We start from the raw sequence: 21,691 nt of genomic DNA, 5'->3' as shown, positions 1-21,691 counted from the left end.
GAGAATAGGAAATGAAATAAACATGAATATTCCAAATCATGTGACAAAAATAAAATGATCGAATTAAAATCTTTTTACTCAAGACTTATTAAGAAATAATAAATATGAACTGGGTATAAATATGTACCATTAAATGAACTGGGTACAAATAAAGTGGTACTGTACCATTTAAAATAAAAATAAGTAATACTTTAGTTTATTATAAAGCTGTAAATAATCATGACATAACAAGTAAATAGTGCAACTAAGTAGTAAACTAAAAATGCATTAATTTACCAGCTCTTTTTGGTAGGTTGCTAATTGAATGGTTAATTTTTCCTTAGTATGCTAAATACATGAGGCAAGACCAACACCGTGATTATTACCGTATTAAAGAGAGTGGAAGGACATTAAGTGTGAGAACTACTATACTATCAATCTATTATATTTCATGCATTGAAAATACTCACTAGAATAGTCTATAGAAAAAAAAAACACAAGTGTGGAGGCAGATATACTAGATGATCAGTCCAGTTAAAATCATCAGTCCAGATATACTAGATGGGTACAAGGAATATCACCTAGTCCTGAGATTAATCTTAGAAGGACTACAGAAGAATATGGCCAACTATACCAGACTAGTTTATCTAGAAAATGCACTTGATAGTGTAGAATGCAAACAAAATACAGTACCTTAAACCAAATTTAACTGAAATATTGAGAAAGAAGATATACATAAGTATTAATAACAGTTATAAAAGATGAAAAAAGCAAGCTCAGATTCAGAAAGAGGTAAAATAAGAAAGTAATTAAAATATCAGAGGCAAAAAATAAAACTGGTAGTTTGTGAATGACATTCTTCTTTTGCCAGAAACCAAAATAAGTTAGAAGTTCTGAATAGCATGGATTGGAAAGTAAATAATAAAAATAAACCAAGATTATAAAATCTGACAGAAAGAAGAACAATAAGAAATAAAACAATAAAAGAGTGGAACATTTGATATATGTGAAAAATATACAATTTTGTTAATTGTGTAGTAAAATTATGAAAGACAGATAAGGTAATTTATAGATTAAAATGTGCTTCTGGCATAAGAAAGTAGTTTTATGGACAAAAGTGGTGTTCTATTATCAAATATGGTTTTAAAAATTATAAGATGTTCTTAAAAAGCAAGTGGATTGTAGTGCTTTACAATATTGAAACTTGGGTAATGTGAAAACCAAAAAGGAAAATGAAGAAAGAAATATGGTGTTAAAGGTGGATTTGAAAATTAGATGGGTTGATAAATGTGAAAGAAGAGAAATTGCTAAAATCTTGTAAAGAGACAAACTGTGATAGTAAGGAGGACAGTACATTAATATAGTCAAGTTTAAGCAGTTTGAATGCTTAAGTAGAGAAATGTGAAGGGTAAAAACTGCAGAAGGAAACAAAGTTTGGATTATAAACAACTGACAACTAAGGATTCAGGATGCAGTAATTATGATGAGATTAAAGGATTAACACAGAATAGAAAGCAATAGATAAAATCACTGATTAAAAAAAAGTCTTCATCAATTTCAGATTCTTATACTTTACCAAGAATAACATGGTAGCTAAAGAAATGCGTGAGTGTTATTAGTTCACAAGAAGCATTGCAAGTTGTTAGTTTAACATAAAATGATAAACATCCAAAAGGAATAATTGGCCAACTGAAATCTAAACCAGATCAAAATAATTACCTTGTAGCAGGGTAGAATTCTTATGCAAAACCATGATTAAAATGAAAAGATTTGCAATATCACACATTTATTTGCCAGTATAACTTGCAGGAACAAGTTTTATAGGAAATAAAAAATCAATCTCTTTATTAATAAAAGAAATAAATTCCTTACAGGATCCATTCCTGAAGCTGTAAATAAAATACCAATTTCTTTTGAATAATTTTGCAATTCCAAAAATTCTTCATTAGAAAATTCTAAAAACATTTTATGTTCTCCATAAGTTTTCCCATATGAATGAATACTACTGTATGGACGATGTAAGGCAGCTTGATTAAATTTATCTGGTAGGCTACTTTTTTGAAATTTCACACAGTCTGCACCACATTCCTGAAGAAGAAAAAAATATGATATACACATAAATTAATTATTTTTTATAATATTAAACATAAAGATGAAATTCAAAATAAATACACAGAGATATGATTGTGGATTTTTTAGGAACTATGTGATGTGCTCATTTAAATATTGTAACAAGACCGGTATAACAGATCTGAGTAACAGATTCCTACCAATTAATAAGAAAGTAGTAGAAGATATAATAATGGGAGGAATCCAGAAAGGAGCTAAAAGAAATGCTTTTGTAAAGATAACAGGTTCGACTAACAATCGTCTTTTGTAATACTGCTCACTGACAAATCTATAGAAATGTTTGTTCCATGAGAAAAGTTTCCAGACCAGGGTAGGAATTTCATGGGAACGTGTGAAGGCAGACAAACATCATTCTCATTAAGTTGGTTCTGGTCCAGAAGGTAAAGAAGATAGGAGTATAAATACTCAGGGGAAGACCAGTTAAAAATCAGTTCTGCAAGATGAAGTCTGCAATAGGAGTTCTGCGAATCAAAAAGTGAGACATTATGATGTCAGTCTGCGAGATGAGAGTGCTACAATAGAGGAGTTATTAAGCGAAGTTGATGTGATTAAGGTGTTGTCAAAGTAATTCCAGTGTGGATAGTACATGAAAACAAGAAATGGTTTGGTGAGTTATTGTAAAACTATAAGTGAAAGAGATAGTGTACTAAATCTCATTCATAAATTGTTTGGGTAGTTTTATTTGTGAACAGCAAAAGTATTTACAGTGAAACAACTTTATACTTGTCTTATCTATTGTACTATTGTTGTTAATACAAGACTAGTGGTTAAAAGTGTTACGACTAGCAGTCATGCTAATGTCTTTTGTCAGTGGGACTGAATTCTGGTTCTCATTATTTATCTACCTGTGAATAAATCCTGATGATTACTTTAAATTCTGTGTGTATGTAATCACTGTTTATTATTGACATTTATTATTATTATTATTATTATTACCATTGTTGTTGTTATTGTGTGTATTGTACTGTATGTAAAATTTATATGTAATTAATCTCTTTGTTTGAGTTTGTGCATCCAGTCCCTATAAGGTGGTTAGCAAAGTTCGCCTCTGCTGCTGTGTACAGTACTAATTAAGTGTGATTGTGATTACTACAATCATTATTTGTTTATTTATTATTGTCATTATTCTAATTATTATTGCAAGTTGTTTATTATTATTATTATTATTATTATTATAATTAGCATTGCCATTATTATTGATTTGTCTTGTTTTACTGATGCTCTCTAACTAATAAATTGTGATTATATAAACATTTTCTACTGTCACTCTTCCAATATCCTGATTATGCCGCAAATAAATCAAAATATGTTTACGAAAGATATATAGATGGTGAAATAAACCATATATAGTAACATAAATTATATGAAGTACAATATATTCATAAAGTGCATTTGATTATGCTGTGATTGTTCATATTTAATCAGTTAAATTTTTAGTGTTTATGAATTTCATATTGAAACGTATCAAGGTCATGATTGTTATAATAACTGTATGTAAAATTTATATGTAATTAATCTCTTTGTTTGAGTTTGTGCATCCAGTCCCTATAAGGTGGTTAGCAAAGTTCGCCTCTGCTGCTGTGTACAGTACTAATTAAGTGTTTTTTGTGTATATGGGTAAATGTCAGCCTATTATTTTGAAAAACTTGCTATTAGGTAATTTACTTGTTTTCATTCACCAGCTGATAGCTGACATGTAGGTATGAATAATATCCAATATATGTGAGAAAAAGATGCAGCTGTTCGCTGTGTGGGATGATTCAATGTGTTGTGAATATGCATCAGTTTTAGTAAGTTTTAAATAAGTTATATTTTGAAGGTGTCCTTATAATCATTGCATTCACTCATTATATGAACAGTAATCATGTACCATGGTACTAGATTTACAAAGTGTGATTCATTCACTATATTAACAGTAATCATTAGCAGATGAGTATTAGGAATGTCTGATGTATTTAGGATTTCTGACTGTCTTCAGTTGTTCTTGTATAGGAATATGAAGTCGTCAAAATAATAGAGCCAATAAAATGTTTTACCTACATTTTTCATTGTAGTACTCTCACAAATGTATATTTACAAAATGTGAAATTACTTTAACGAGAAAAACCGGGTGAACCATTACTGGACCTGATCGATTAAACTATGTGCAACAGTTTACTCCATTATGACTTGATTTGAGGTTATGATTCAGTTTCTCTAATGAACTGTTGTTAGCGTACTGTTGAGTAAGTGAACAATATACAAATTTTTCACATTAATGACAAAGGACGTGGATCATGGTTTTGAAAAGAAATTCTGGTAGCATATTTATATTTACTGATGAAAAAAAACATTTTTCAGTAAGTTTAAAACATATTTCTTCATGCTAATTTACAGATTTAAAAAATGATTAATTATTATTAATAGGACATAACCATAAGATCTACAAATTTATTTAAACTCATTCAAATTTAGTTTGGATTCTTGTTCTATTAACGCAACAATAAGGCTTAAAATGCAATATAATTACACAAATTCTGTAAAAAAAAAGAAAAGGACTGAAAAAGTACTGTTATATACAAAAGGTGTTGAACTATTACATGAGTTGATATCACCAACATTTTCATTCTAGCATGAATGTTCTTTTAGCATGTTCTTTCAAACTTTTTTCTTTCAAGTAATTCACATTCTTTACATCTAAAGATATACACAGTTTATTAGTTTATTCATAAAACTTTACACGCATAGATAACCTGGATATATGTATAAAACCTACAATAACAAATTCAGCCCATGAGATCTGAATGCTTTAGCAACAAAAAAAACAATAAAATACTCAAGCACATAAATACTAATTATAGCTTGATAACTCTACAATTAACATTAAACTGCTGAAGAACTCATTAAAAAAAAAGTAAAAATCAACTTACTTTAGCAGTCAATATTAACTTCTTTGCAACTTCAATGTCACCTTGGTGGTTCTGACCAATTTCAGCAATAATGAAACAAGGTTGGGATGTTCCAATTATTTTCTCTGAAGTCAGGATAATATCATTAACAGTCATCTAAAAATAAAATTCATAAATATCTAAACAAAATATGTTCATGATTATAGTAAATCACAATAAAAAATTAATAATAATAAATTGGTATCTAAATTCCAATACGATTTAAAAAGAAATGCTCGAGGTTTTATACCATTTTAAATAAGTTACTACTTTTCAGATTTCCATGTCAGAATGACAAGAGTCTATTTTTTATCCAGAATACTAAAGCAGCATTATAAAATTTAAAATTAATAACAAAAAAGAAAAGTAATTCATATTAATACATTTGAAATATTTGTAGATTTATCATGATGTTCATCAGACCAAGTAAATGATCACAACTATCCTTTCCATCATTTAAGGCTTCTGCAAAATCAGTAATACTTTAACACTACTGGCTTTTTGATACTATTCCTGGCCACCTTTCTGTTTTTAGATTTTAATTAACAAAATATTCCAGCTTTGCAATCCATCAACAAAAGATCCCAAATCAAGAAATCTGTATTAATTATCTGGAAGTAATTTATTTATTTAAGACTTCCAGAATATCATATGCATATATATATATATATATATATATATATATATATATATATATATATATATATATATATATATATATATATGAAATAATAGGTTATTTGGAATGCATTTTTTACAAACTTATATGAATATTCCCAGAATTTCTTTTTAGAACAACATTGCTGCAGATGACCATCTGGAAAATCACTGAGGTAGAAACTACATTAGAGTTCATATATTTCATTTGAAAGCATACTTCGAGGTATCTAGAAAGTTGAAGGATAGCTTATCAATAAAAGTATGTAAATATAAAAAGCAAGTAAAATGAGTGCAGAATATAATAATATAAAGTTATTGATTTAGAAGTATATATGTTAGGGTTTATGTTAAATAAGATTAAAAAAATCACATTTATGAAATTAAAATTGTTAAAAAACTCATAAACAGATGATTTTTTTGTTAATATGTTTAAAAGAAAAATTTTCAGTTTTAATTTAATTGGTCAGAAGGTCTTTTGATTATTAATAAGGGCAATGGAAGCATGATAAGCTCTTCTTCATAGGCTGAAATGTTTGAAATATAATTCTCTCAATATAAAATAAATCTGTCTGGTTTGACAAAAAAGGACATTATTATTATTATTTTAAACAAACGTATTGTTTTTAAGGCAAAGCTGTTACATTCATAATTTTAGCTCATGGAAATAAGTCAGAATATCTAACTTAAAAAATATTCTCTCTTGTATTCTGAAAATTAACATTGACTTTTTTTAGGAACCTCACAAGATAATAATACATTTTAGATTAAAATTACATGGTAAAATAAATAATAAAACAGATTTTTATTTTTACAGACAAATTTCAAAGTGAAACAATGTGGTGTTATGATGATTTGTAATTTATATCAATCTGATCATTCCAAGAGAATTTATATAATAAATGATGCCCAAAAATGTCCCACAACTAGCATAAGCATTACTTCTGTACAAATGGGATAAACACAGAAAAATACATCATAGAGATATAGTCAATGTTGGCTAACAGTCATAAAAATAATTTTTAATTTATTACTATGATCTAGAATGTACTTTAATATATATTTTATAAACTTAACAGAAGACGAGATGGATGAAGTAGGTGAAAAAATGCCAAACTTCAGACTATTGCCTTGAATCAAACCCAACAGTAATTGATCTATGTCAGGAAATTAATCATTACATCAAGATATTTTTCATAAAAAAAAAAAAAAAAAAAAAAATGACAATGGTTGTCATAAAAAAGTGACAAGAGATTGGCTTTATATATGTGAATGTTATAAAATATATTACATCCATATTTAAACAAGCTTCCTAATCCAAATAAAACCTATCAGCTATAACATTGAGTAGAGCATCAGTGGAAACATTGGTTGATAAATTCACATTATATTATAAAAGCCTTTCTTTCTTTCTTTTATCTGTTTAGCCTCCGGTAATTACATTTCAGAGGATGATATGTATGAGTGTAGTCTTGTACAGTCTCAGTTTGACCATTCCTGAGATATGTGGTTAATTGAAACCCAACCACCAAAGAACACTGATATCCACAATCTAGTATTCAAATCCATGTAAAAATAACTGACTTTACTATGACTTGAATGTTACATTATAAAAGCCTACAAATACTTAGTTTGTTTTCTTGATTTGGGACCCAAAAGCAGTGCAGTATTCTTATCTGAGCAGTTAATATACCTCTAGCTTGTCACATTCCTGGATCATGAGGTCACAATCTGTTTTAAATTAAAATTTAACAAAATGATAGTCAGTGGTGGGGGAATTGATCAGTCATTCTGAAACATGTAACAACATAATAACAATGAATACACTGACAAATACTGGAATCCTGGAACATATAAACTGTAATGACTACACTAAGTGCTGCAGAGTAAATCAGTCACACATTTATCCATTAAACAAATCATTCAAATCAACTAATAGTATAAAAATTGCAACATAATTTTTTCATATATAGCCAGTAAAAGTCAACTCAATTCACCTGGACAAGAAACCTATAAACTCATTAAATTTGTCAAAAATAAGTGAATAAAAAAAATAGAAAATGAATGCTATTTTACTACATTTCAAACGTAGTTCTAACCAGCTTCAGAAGAGGGGCCACCTGCTCCATCATTGAGGAAGAGGCCGTCACTTAGTCTACCCATCTTCTGTAAGCAAACAATGGGAAATCTGGCAGCCGTGATTTTTTTCTCTTTATATCATTGCCACATAAGCTTGAAGCTTGTGGGATATGGAAATGGAATTTTGTAGTGTATGAAAAATGTCATGCCTGACCTGCATTCGAATCCGGTACCTCCGGATAAAAGGCCGAGAAGATACCCTCAACACCACTGAGATGGACTTTTATAATTGAATTTTATTTTTAAAATGTAAAAACACCATTCATCACCTTCATCTATTAACATATTTCAGTTCATGAAATGTAAAAAAATTACAAACTATAAAACTGTCCAGACGAAGTAAGCGAACAAATAAATTATCTACTAATAATTTAAAAATGAAATCCCCCAATATCTGTAGTATATTTTGAGTATATATAAATAAAATGTTTTATTTAAAAAAATACAAAATTATCGAGCATGAAAACATACTAGCCTTGGGAACGCAAAATGGAAAAAATATTCTTCGTCAGTATACTATTCCTGTAACTAAGACAATATGAACTTAAATATATCAGCAGCAAAACATAAAATCGTTAAAATATTTCACTTAACCAATAGAATGGTCCCATATGCAGACGCAGTTCAGCCTTTCTAAATATCCCTTAAAAATTTTATGTTCTAATAGTATGAAAATTATTTTTATCACGGTACATTTATTTTAATTTTATGTACTGTTCCTCATACATTTTGTACAAGTTACAATATTTTGTACTCATTCGCTTTATCCATAATTAATCTAAAATATATATACTAAGTAAATTGTAATAAAAAAACGCCTTTTTTAATTTTAGAGTTCATTTTGTTATTATTTACCAACATTTTAGCAGCTTCAGTTAAAAAAACAAAGCTATGCTCCACAGTTGCATTTTATTAAAAAAAAACTTTTGATTTCAAACGTTGGCTATAGTCCAGTTTAAATGTTTTGACCGTTGTTTTAAAACTACGTTGGCTTGTTAAGAGTGTAATGTGATTTTTACTGTAGATTACTCAAGAAGATAATTTTTTATTTCAACTACAAATATTTACTTTATATTTATTTTCGAAGGAAGTATAAGGTAATGTACATTTACTTTTTTAATTATTTTTCGTAATATGTTAGTTTAGAACATTGATTGTTGTGCAAGGTTAGACAGAATAGCCAAAATGAAATACTTATAAAATTCTGTTTTTTCTTGGTGAAATTCGTTTAATTCCCTTTGTTGAAAACTGTTGTGGCAAACAATGCTGTAACAATTTTTATTTGTGTTTATGTATATATATATATGTTATGTGCTGATAATTTTGTTGTATTGAAACCTGTCATGTCATGATAAATTCTGGAACTTTCAGATCAAAGTAGCCATGTCTTGAGTAATGCAGGATTATTCTGTTTAATATTGAATATGTTATATTTTTTGTACCCTTATGTAGTTCTGGCATTATTAGTTAAACCCATTGAGTTAGTTAAAAATATGTTGAAATTCTTGATAAGACCTTATTAAAAACTATTTAGAACATTGAAAATCGTCCAATTGAACTTCAGAGTGGTTCAGATTTTTAATATATTAAATGTTATTTATGTTCAGGACAGCCAAAAATATTATTTTTGGCAACATAAATTGAGGTTTTTTAATTTGAGGCAAAAATTAATCTATTGCAAATGTTTTAATTAGTTAAGAAATGCAAAAGTCAGATATATGTATCGTAAAACTACAGTTTTATCTATACAATAAAATACCACAGTTATGTGGGCTGTTTTGAGTTTATATTTACTTGAGCATGTTATTCTGAGCTTGTGCAGTATTTTACTATTTGATTTTGTGCTATGGGAAAGAGCTGTGATCGTAATTTATGCTCTGGCTTACAGAAGCTGAAATTGGGCATCCCAGTTCAATTCTCTTTTTAGCTGATGTAACATGTTGGTTTCCTTATTTTTGGATGAAGCAAATGTACAACAAAACAACTTATGCTATAAATTGCATTTAGAAAAACATTTATTTTGACAATAAGTGAACAATGCTTTTGTCAGGCTATAATGCTAACCTTTTCATTTGTTTCCTTATTCCATATTTTTTTAATTTATATATTTGTACAAGTCATATTTTTGTAATTTGATTTTCAAAAGTAATTGGAGATTAAAATTTGATATTTTTATAGTAAGATTTTCAAAAGCAATTGGAGAACTAAAATTCTGTGTTTTAGCCTTTTTCCTGCAGTTTTGTTGTGGCAGGAATTTAACAGCTTTAAAGTTAAACTTCTTAAGTTTTGGAATAATTTGTAAACTGATGGAAGTAACAGTTCATAATGTGTAAAGCAATATATATTTCTGATGTGATTCATTGCTTATTTATATTTTGACTTTGAATCAGTGTAAAGTAACAAAACTTTTCTTGTCTATGTAAGCATATCTATATAATCTTATGTTCATAAACAGAAAATTTTCTGCTATTATTTGTTCCAACTTCCATACTGTTTTCTTATTGAACTGGGCCATACATTTTAACTTAGTGTAATTAAAAAAATAGATTTGTATTGAAACATCTTAAGGATTTGCTTTGTTTTGTTTTTCAATATATATGTTTGTTTCTGCACTTTGCATATTAATTCTGATTTCTGATATTATTTTTAATAACATTTAATTTTAATAACATAAAAATAATTAAAACTGAGTTTAAACTAGTATCTTTTAACAAAAGTGGTTACAGGCAGTGTAATTGAAAATGAAAAGATTTTGAAGATACCAGTATGTATAGGTTAAAGAAGAGATATGATTGAAAGCAATGATTAAGATTAGTTATAATGCATAGTAAGAAAAATATTTTATAAATGAGATAATAAATGTTTAAAATTGAACAAACAGTTAAAATGAACTGTTTACAGTAGTCTCAGTTTTATTATTTTAACTTAAAATTTTTAATTCAAATTTTTGTATTTACTGTGTTAATTTGTATATAACATTACATATATTCTTCACAACCATTTCATCTAGCATTTTGGCCATTGTTATAGTTCTATCTTGAATATTACTCTGGTTTTATCAGAATTTTTTTACAAAAAAAAAGCTATGAATAAAGGCTTATAGCATGCCTTGAATTAACAAAACAGGTTGTAAGTCCATTTATAGTTGAGCAGTTAGGCTGGCTAGTCCCAAGACAATGATATTTATTAAAACTAAGCAATCTAATTATGGTTGTAACATGACTATTCAATTTCAAGTATTCAGTTATAGACTAGTTTGTGGTAATTGTGCTTTGTTTTATAACAAATAAAGTAAAACATTTTATGAATGCATTGCATTTAATATTGATAACCATTTTTGAGACAGTGTCTTTCCAACTTAGTGGCTTTATCAATACAATTGCTAATCAAGGTTCTGGCTGTCTAATTTTTTGGTAAGAGTAAATATCTTGATTGAAATCAATGGGAGATTAATGACATTCCAAGTAAAAGCCACTGAACTTAAAAAAGGTGGTTTATTATTTTAAGCTGAATTAGAGAAAAAATAACTTTATATTTCTTCAGTTGTTTGATTGGTTTTTTAATCAGTAGTTTTCATAATTAATTTTTTTTTTCAGGGAAATTATTGAAAGGATCTTAATATTAAAACATGGATTCCAGCAGAAGTCCATTGAAAGACTATACAAATGTGAATTTAATTAAACCTTTTTTCTCTCCGGTATGTACTTAATGTGTTTTGTTATTTTTCTGTCGTAATTTGTATCAGATAATTTTAAATCACTTAATGAAAGCGTAAAAATTAGACAACTAATTAGAAGCAAGATTAAAAGCAATACATGTTATTAAAATGATATGCTGTATGCTATCTGATAAGCAGATTTTCAGATGGAACTTCAATCTTATTTATAGAAGTACACGGTTGCTTTCAGATTGATATTGGGATCTTATTGGGTTTTTTGTATGCATTCTTTGTGTTACGCTTTTAATATATTTGGCAGGGTTCTGATTATTTGAACTATTACAAGCCAGCCTTTTTGGTTAGTGAAAAATTCAAATTACTTAAACTGCACTGTTAAGTTAACAGGTAAAATTCTATTTTAGACAATGTATATATATATACATACATACATACTCTATTATAAAAAAAAGAAGTTATATCTTATGGTTTACAATTTTTATTTTACTAAATATATATCTTAGGAATATATATTAGTTGATATCACTCTGTATATATAATATTAAAATTGTAATATAAAACTATGTATTACTTATAATTTAATTAATTATAATATTGAAACCACCATGTGTAGTCAATTAAAAGTAAGAACATTTACCTACACACTGTCATACTAAGGAGGTTTTAATTTTAAATGACAAAGTATGATAAACTGATATAATTGATGAGTAATTTATATTTTAAACTGCTGATGATGAAGTGAAAACTTTGAAAGCTCCTGTAGGTGAGTCTTTACTTTTAATTGAATTTATTTGGTGGTTTCAATATTATAATTACTTAAATTATTTATATATATATATACACATACTTTTTTTGTAGTAAAACTTAATACATGTATAAATGAAGCAGGATCTTTCAATTAATATCCCGTTATGCCAGACTTCTCTGTAATATGAATATAAAAGACACCAAAATCACTTTTCTTAAATTTAAGAAATCTTTTATTATTAAAATAAATTTTAATTGTGCAGTTTGTTATCTAATTTAACTAGTATATAGGTACAGTAATCACAGCACATTACTTTTAGCATTTGTAAAACAGCTTACTCAGTTTTTTTTTTTTCACTACTTAAATACATATTTTAATTTTTTCTTATATTTGTTACTATGGTCAACTGTTCTAACATCTCTACTTATAAATAAATCATAATAATTGTTATATGTGCATTCTTAATTGCATATGTGCATATACGTGTAGCAATTATTGAAATAAATTGGAAAACTAGATTATGCTCCAAAAACTGTTTACATAGAATCTTACTAAAATCTAAACTTTAATTCCCATTTCAATTGTTAGACAGCCATTATCAGTATAACTCCTTTATATTACAAAAGTAATATAAAAAAGCAAATAAAATAAAAACAAAGAAATAATAAACAATATTAATCATGAAATTAACAGTACTTATGAAATACAATGAAGTAAATACGTTTAGCTGGATTTAAGAATAAAAATCAAAAAGTACTGAAATGACTGTTGTCACTGCATTCCCAGTTAAAAGTACAAATATACATTTTCTTAAATCCCAGCTAAAATTACTTATAGACTTTTTGTAAGTACTGTTTATTAGTGAATTAATATTGTTTATTATTTCTTAGTTTTTATTTATTATTTTTTTTAATTTTATTGTTTTAAATATTTTACAAGATAATACACAATTTTTCTGTAGTGGTCTGCTGAAGATGATTGTTTAATTCTTGAAATTGCCATCCAAATTGAGATTTTAGTAAAATTCTTAGTAAACTGTTTTTGGAGCATAATCTTGTTTTCCAGTTTATTTCAATACCTGTTTAACACAGCTCTTAAGTTATTTATTTATTTATAGAAATGTTTAATGTTGAATGGATATCTTGGTTCATTATAGATATTGTTAAATGCATAATGTAATGAGCTGTTTGACAAATAACATAAATACTTTACAAGAAGTATTAAGAAATGAATTATATGTGTTTAAAGCGGAAAAAAAAATTAAAGTGTGGTTTTCTAAAGATTATAGTTTTTCTGACTTTCAGTAATAAATATAGATCTGGTGCATATATGGTTGTGCAGTGATAATGCTGTTTTTATGTAGTTTTAATGTCTTGTAACAGTAATGACAAATAATCCGATTAGATGAAATAATGTTTAAAGGGATAATTTGTATTATCCTTAAACCTTAAATAATGGAAGAGTTTACTGAATTTAATCAGATAAATAAAACAGCTTTATACTTTTGTTTTTAGACAAGTTTGTGCTTGTGTTTTGTAGTATATTTATTGGTGCTTGCATTATTGCATTATGTAATTATAAAAATTGTGGATGTTACAAGGTATAGTATGATCTACATGAAATCAAACCAGAGGGTTATATCAAATCACGTGTAAATTAATGGCTTTTTTCTTTTTAAATTAGGATCTTTTCCTCAGTGATGGTATTTTTAATTTCCTTGTTTAGAGCTTTATCATGAATAAGTACATATGTACTTTAAGCATTAGGTTCCCATAACAAACAGTTCTTTATTGGGCCCAAGTAGCTGATGAATATTTTGAGTAATTTATGGTGGAAATTTATCTATTTTTTGGCACGATAAAGAATAAGATTTTAATACTAATGTTATTTGTTGTGACAGCAAATGCACTGGTAAAACATTTTCTTGGGAATATATGAATATTTCAAAATGTAATACTGCTTACAAAGTAGTCAGGTTTATTTGTAACTTATATTATCAATCTATCAACAACTTTGGTTTCAAATTCTCAATAATTAAGATAACAAAACAACAAACACCTCTTCATAACTGAAGATGTGTTTGTTTTTTTGTTAAAAGATGACTTTATCTTATCGCCTGCCTTGAAGGTATCTTTAATAAATGATAGGGATAAGATATTTCTTCATAAGCCAGTGCTTCCCTGCCAGTCTCTGTGGCGCGAGTGGTAGCATCTCGGCTTTTCATCCGGAGGTCCCGGGTTTGAATCCCAGTCAGACATGGCATTTTCACACACGCTAAAAATCATTCATCTCATCCTCTGAAGCAATACCTAAGTGGTGGACCCAGAGGTTAAAAAAAAACCAATGCTTCTATCAATTGATATTTACTGATAGATACTTCGAATTATGCAATTTTGTGCATAGAATATGATATAGAAAAATTATAATTTAGAGTAAAATGATCACACCATCTGTGTGGTTGAACAGTAGCATAAGAAGAGAATTTCAGTGCTTTCAGAGCAGTAGTAACATAACCCTTTTTTCATATAATTTTCTTTTTTCATAATTGAAATATCGGTTTAAATTTAAAACTGATACCAGTTGTTTTTTTACCAGTTTCATGATATCCTTATACATTTTAAGTTTAATAATAAGTTATAAGTTTTAGTGAGTTTTAAAGTGATAGGTTAAAAGTTTTTTAATTTATAAGTAAGCGAGTTTTAAGTTTTTAGTGAAATTTTTTTAAACATTTTTTATTATTACATTTATAACAGCATTGATTTACATAATTTTTTTTTTCTAAAAGTAAATCTTTGAATAATATTAATAAACTTAAAAGTAAAATTAACTCAAAGGATTTTTTAATAAAATAAAATCCCTCAAAGAGATTGATTATTCTGCATAAGCGAACAATTTTTTAGCTATATATATATACATTTGTTCATATAATTGGTTTATTTTTTATTTTATTATATTTATATATATATATAATATAATAATATATATAGTAGAAATAACAAAGATGGACCACTGAATGTGAAAATAGGAGGAGAAAAGATTATGGAGGTAGAAGAATTTTGTTATTTGGGAAGTAGAATTACTAAAGATTGACGAAGCAGGAGCGATATAAAATGCCGAATAGCACAGGCAAAACGAGCCTTCAGTCAGAAATATAATTTGTTTACATCAAAAATTAATTTAAATGTCAGGAAAAGATTTTTGAAAGTATATGTTTGGAGTGTCGCTTTATATGGAAGTGAAACTTGGAAGATCGAAGTATCTGAGAAGAAAAGATTAGAAGCTTTTGAAATGTGGTGCTATAGGAGATTGTTAAAAATCAAATGGGTGGATAAAGTGATGAATGAAGAGGTGTTGCAGCAAATAGATGAAGAAAGAAGCATTTGGAAAAATATAGCTAAAAGAAGAGACAAACTAATAGGCCACATATTAAGGCATCCTCGAATATTCGCTTTAATATTGGAGGGACAGGTAGAAGGAAAAAATTGTGTAGGTAGGCAACGTTTGGAATATGTAAAACAAATTGTTAGAGATGTAAGATGTAGGGGGCATACCGAAATGAAACGACTAGCACTAGATAGGGAATCTTGGAGAGCTGCATCAAACCAGTCAAATGACTGAAGTCAAAAAAAAAAGTATATATATATATATATATAACGTATAATACCATGCAATGCAAAATGAATTACCGCTATTAAAGGCAAAATATTTACTAGTGATGTACCACATGATTTTTGTCTATTTTTAAAACAAAAGATCGTATCAGATCTTCCCGCGTTGCTATTGTATTGATCTGTAGGTTACCCCCTCCCCCCCACGACGTATTAGGTTTGTCACTGGAGGTCAGTTTTTGTTCTTGGTAGTTGCGGCAACACGATTTCATCATTAAATTTCTGCCCTGCCTTATTTACTCCTTTTACTAAATTTTATGTCGTCTTTTGATTTTTAATTTGTGATGTTTTAATATAATTCGTACTTAAATAATATTTTCATTTAAGTTTTCCATTAATTAGGGTTTGTTTTTATTGATAAACGTTTTGAAATCGATAACAGCTGTTCATTTAATCTAAGAATCCAGTCATACTGGAATCAATGTCACGTGATCAGTGCAATGGTTATACAACACGAAAAGTTTAATTCGTCTGTTCAGTTTATTGTTTGACATGAAATATTTTGTTTATTCGTGTGATTTGTGAGTTTCGCAATTCGTTTTATTCAACTGAACGGAGGTTTTCGGGGTTTTGTTTAATTTGTTAATTGTGGAACACCTGTTTTTTCGTGAATTAGTGCAAAAACCTTTTTTTATTTTCATATCTCGAAAGTGATCATTTTTTGTTAACGGACTTTTGTAAGTAAATATTAGTAATTTTTAATTTAATGGCACTTATTAGTTATAAATTTTATATAGGAATTTCCTATGTTTTTAAATGTGTAACTAGCTGTATTTTAACGTTGAATGTTAACGTAATTCTTTTCGTGTATTCTTAATGGAAAAATCTCCTTTTCTAGTAGTTTTTTTTGGTATATTTACGTAGTTTTTATTTTGTTTTTTTTTACCATTGTTGGGGATGGATTATACGAATTGATGATGTCATAACATAATAGGAAATTCTGCAAACTATTAAACCTATTCGTGCTTAGGATTCCCGTAAACCTAACCTTACATGAAATCTTATTCAGCGCTTTTTTATCGATGTTTTTAAATTTCAGTGAAGTATATGTTAATGATGTTTTTAAATGTGATTTTTCTCATAAATCATTGTATTCCTAACTTGTACTAATCTCTACATCCTCTGTATTGAGATGTGGATTCCCTCTTTAAGTGATATTTTTATAGGGTGGTGACAAAAGGCATTTTGTTGCTGTTACAAGCCACTCCCACTTTTCTGTTTGAAAGTTTTTATTTTTCAAATTTTAGTAGCCTAATTAATTCTAAGTGTCCTTTTAAATATATTTATAAGCATTGATTGCTTATTTGGTTTTAGTTTCCGCATTCACTTTTGACGTATTATGTTACTCAATTGTACTATACAAATTTTCTTATTATATTAATTTAAAAATTAATCTGATTATCCTTAATTTTCCTTTCAGAATTCAGGAATTTAAAATAATTAGCAATTGTAATCATTCCAAGTGTCACAAATTTTAATTCTTGTGTTTATCACTGAAGCCATTAACTTAAAACCAAGATTCCACTTTATTTGCTGGTATTAATGTTCAAGAGTTTAATTTATCTATTATAGATTATATTCTTTCCAGTATGAAAAAATAACAGTACCTTTATAATATACCACAAATGAAAATTTGTCGTGGAACTGCCATTCTGTTGTAAATTGAAATTATATTGATTTAGTGAATTGAAGGGCTTACTGGTTGGTTAATATTTATTAGCTTATGAAATGCTGTCACTTCAGATGTAATCTTGATCTTTGAGTGACTGCCATCTCCCTGTGAGTTTATTACACTTCCAGTAATACTGAGCAATTATTTGATCACTTTTAGTTTTTTTTTACTTTTAATTTATCATAGTAGATATCCTTAGAATCAGGAAGAAGCAAGATCTAAATGTTGGATAGCAGGTTTCAATAGCGAGTTGCAATGCAACATCAAGGTTTGCTCCGCATTATCAGTCCAGTCAATTAGCAATCAAGTTTGTGAGTTATGGCAACTTGTTGAGATTCTAATTTGTTCTCTGGAGAGATGTTATGGTTAAGATTAGTTTTGGGAAAAGGAATAAACCATAAACTAATCTTAAAAGTCGTAGTCAGAGTCAGTTGTTAAAGATGACTGATTGTGCTCTTCATATGGTGATTACCTGTTGTGCACATGACTAACACAGAACATGTGGAGTAGTCTTTCTTTATAGTGACTATATTCTGTTTAAACATAATTCAACCAAGTGCCCTACAAGATGATGTCTCCACAAAAGTCTTATCTTAAACCTCCCTTCACAGAACTGATATTCACCTGAACAGGTCTTGATAAAACTGATTACTGACTTGAGTACTGATAATGTGGTGTGGACTTAGACCTTGTGCAGGTCACCTGCTGTCCCTAGTAAAGTCAGTTATTTTTACATGGATTTGAATACTAGATCGTGGATACCGGTGTTCTTTGGTGGTTGGGTTTCAATTAACCACACATCTCAGGAATGGTTGAATTGAGACTGTACAAGACTACACTCATACATATCATCCTCATTCATTCTTTGAAGTATTATCTGAACGTTAATTACCGAAGGCTAAACAGGAAAAAGAAAGGTCACCTGCTGTTGACTCCAGCTTTTCGACATTTAAAACTCTTGTTTTCCTTATCCTAAGCTTATCTACTAAAGTATATTTAAGGTATGAAAAAAATTCAAGTTGATTGGGTAATTATTTACAATTATGGATTCACCGTTAATAAGAATTTTACAATATACCTTATTTAGGACCTAAGTTATTCATTGGAAACTCCTTTCACCTGAATTACACCTCTCATAAATTACTCAGTACCTTCAGCAAAAATTTTATAATTCAACCCTGCACAAGTGTAAAATCCAGTATTTTTGGACTAAATAATTTAAGAACAAGCGTAGATTCATTCAAGACTAAATCAAGTTAGGTTAAAATAACTGCAATACACATTATTTATAGAGTAAGTAACTTTATTTAAGTGAAATTTAACTCGGCTAAGGTTAGGTTAAGTAACTAACAATTCTGTTTACTGAACTTTATATGATATCAACATAACCTAATGCTTGCTTCAGTCGCTAACCTCTAATTAACTAATACAACACCTAATTTGCTATTATCTAATGTATTACTAATATCTAATTAACTTTAAATATTAAATTGTCTGATTGCTAGGCTGAGTCCATAATTAATGTAATAACTAATTATTTAGTCTACAAATAATGTCTATTATACTTGTATAATGTTGAATTGAAAAAAATTTGGTGAGAGTACTGTGTAACTAATAAGAGATGAAACTGTGTTGAAAGGCATTTCCAACAAAAAAATTCCATTGTAACGAATAACTTAAGTCTTAAATAAGTAATATAGCAAATTTCATCTAAATTGGAGGCAAGTCTCTAATCGTAAATAATTACCCTCATCTTACCATTATTACATTAATGATTATTGTAATGTTGACTAGTATGATCATTATATTAGCAGTTTGTTGTGACTAATATTACATCTTCAGCTATTTCAAAATGTATTGCAAATAATTATGCAGTTTGTGATGTGTAACAGTGTACAGGTTAAATTCTATCAGTAGATACCACCCCTCAGCATTTAAAGAATGAATTTTTTTACCTTAGAATCTTTTAAATATAAAAGTTTTAATGTGTAATCTGTTTTATGCGTGTGATGTACAATAGTATTTGCATTCTACAAAATTTCTGTGTTGGTTGGTTTTCCTGCAGTTGTCTTTGAATGGAGGGATAACTGTAATTTTCTTTGTCTTCAGTCATTTGACTGGTTTGATGGAGTTCTCTCAAGATTCCCTTTCTAGTGCTAGTCGTTTCATTTCGGTATACCCCTTACATTCTACAATTTGTTTTACATATTCCAGACGTGGCCTGCCTACACAATTTTTCCCTTCTACCTGCCCTTCCAATATTAAAGCAACTATTCCAAGATGCCATAGTATGTGGCATATAAGAAGTGTTATTGTTTTAATGTAACGTAGAATTACTGAGTTCATGAGTGATTAAGTTGTGTATATTTTATTTTGTAGTTTATTACCACAGATAAACTTATATAGCTTTATATTTTGGAGAATTTTCATTTATAACATTCTTGTTTAAAATTCTATAATTATTTTTGAGAATCATTTTGTACTTATATTTCTTGTGAAAATTTGAACAGAAAGAATTATACCTTGTTTTATCATTCAGTTACATTTTTGTATAGAAGTCCAAGGTCTTTGTAAAAAGGTAGTTGTTCGTTTTCCTGAATTTACTCTTCTGTACACTTTAGTTATATTTTCCATTGTCAGATAGTGGTTATTTATGATCTTATTCTTTAATAGAAAAATTAACTACAAGATGCTACTATAGCATGTGTTGCAGTGGGATTCCAGAGAATTTATTTAATGGTATATGGTGTTGTGACATCTAGTTGTAACATAATATTTATTTTATCAGTTTTGTGTTATCACGATGCATTTTAAAAAGGCCTGGTGTAACCCACCAGGTTGTTCTAGTGGTGAATGCATCTTCCCAAATCAGCTGATCTGGAAGTCGAGAGTTCCAGCGTTCAAGTCCTAGAGTAAAGGGTAGTTAGTTACTTTTATATGCATTTGAATACTAGATCGTGGATAGTGGTGTTCTTTGGTGGTTGGGTTGCAATTAACCACACATCTCAGGAATGTTTGAACTGAGACTGTACAAGACTACACTTCATTTACACTCATACATATCATCCTCTGAAGTAATACCTGAACGGTAATTCCCGAAGGGTAAACAGAAAAAAAGAAAGAAAAAAATTGTAAAGTTACAATTATTTAGTCATTACTTTGCCTTAATATATTTTAAAAAATTGTGAATTAATTATATTTGTTGTAAAGGTATCACCAAAGTGATTTTCCTCCCTTTAATGGTGCTTTACTAATGTTTTTCTCCAGTCTAGAATTATTGTAGGGTTTTTATCGCACAGTTACAGTACTTAACTTTCTTAAAACTTTTTTTAAAAAATTAACAAATTTAATGTGAATCGTACAGTTACGTTTTTGAACATTTTTTATATCCTTTGTTATTTTTCTGTGTGTGAGTTACTTTGTTAGATATTTTTTGTTTAATTCTTACTTTTGAAATGGGCTGTAAAAAGTGAGGTGTAGCTTTTTGTGGTATTTTAAAAGTATTGGATTTACTTTTTTCTTCTTAATTTTATTTCCTTTTTTGTAAATATTCATTTATTTGAGTCTTGTATTCATATTTTTATTTATTCTTATTAATATACAGTTCTGGAATGTTTCTCTTTAGTAAATTTCAGTAACGATTTAGTGCAGCTCATTCTTTATATTGATTTTTTTCCTTTTTTGTTAACATTCTTATTATTTAGTGAAGGTTAAGCAGGAAATGATTTCTTACGATAGGAATGATTTTACATTTTTATATTAATTAAATTTACATTATTTTGTTTGATTTATTTTCATAAATTATTGATAATTTTTAATTTAAAAAACTGCATTTGTGTGTGCTTGTAAATATATGTATAAATTATAGTATACAATAGAAATATAAGTTAAGACTTCATTCCTGATGGGATTTAAATTATGTTGGAATGATTATGAGAGGAGGGTAAAAGGAGATTACTTGGGAGGGTAAAAGTTGTAGTAAATGGTACTTGAGTAACTGTCAATAAAATTTTGCTATTTAAAAATGGAGCTGTACTTCAGTCCCTCATACAGGAATTTTTTTTTTAAATTGATATTTCCTTGAGAAACATTTTC

General features: G+C 28.1%; 2 protein-coding genes across 3 annotated transcripts in view; one reads left to right on the top strand and one right to left on the bottom strand.

Annotated features, from left to right (window-relative positions):
• NANS (N-acetylneuraminic acid synthase) overlaps window positions 1-21,691 on the bottom strand; it is an 80,630-nt gene that overhangs the window by 11,556 nt on the left and 47,383 nt on the right. The window contains exons 2-4 of one of the 2 annotated variants that reach the window (XM_075366465.1): window positions 7,387-7,484; window positions 5,019-5,153; window positions 1,852-2,067 (exon numbers count right to left, since the gene is read on the bottom strand). In XM_075366465.1, the coding sequence (XP_075222580.1) occupies window positions 1,852-2,067; window positions 5,019-5,153; window positions 7,387-7,413 (378 nt within the window). In that variant the 5' untranslated portion in view covers window positions 7,414-7,484. The remainder of the gene's footprint in view (window positions 1-1,851; window positions 2,068-5,018; window positions 5,154-7,386; window positions 7,485-21,691) is intronic. The other variant, XM_075366464.1, reaches the window with a different exon arrangement.
• tacc (transforming acidic coiled-coil protein) overlaps window positions 11,446-21,691 on the top strand; it is a 136,707-nt gene continuing 126,461 nt past the window's right edge. The window contains exon 1 of the mRNA XM_075366453.1: window positions 11,446-11,529. Coding sequence (XP_075222568.1) covers window positions 11,461-11,529 — 69 coding nt within the window. The 5' untranslated portion in view covers window positions 11,446-11,460. The remainder of the gene's footprint in view (window positions 11,530-21,691) is intronic.

The sequence above is a fragment of the Lycorma delicatula genome, chromosome 5, assembly GCF_047948215.1.
Source record: "Lycorma delicatula isolate Av1 chromosome 5, ASM4794821v1, whole genome shotgun sequence".
Taxonomy (NCBI): Eukaryota; Metazoa; Arthropoda; class Insecta; order Hemiptera; family Fulgoridae; genus Lycorma; species Lycorma delicatula.
Note: the sequence above shows the minus strand (reverse complement) of the source record. Positions and strands in the feature narration are given on the sequence as shown.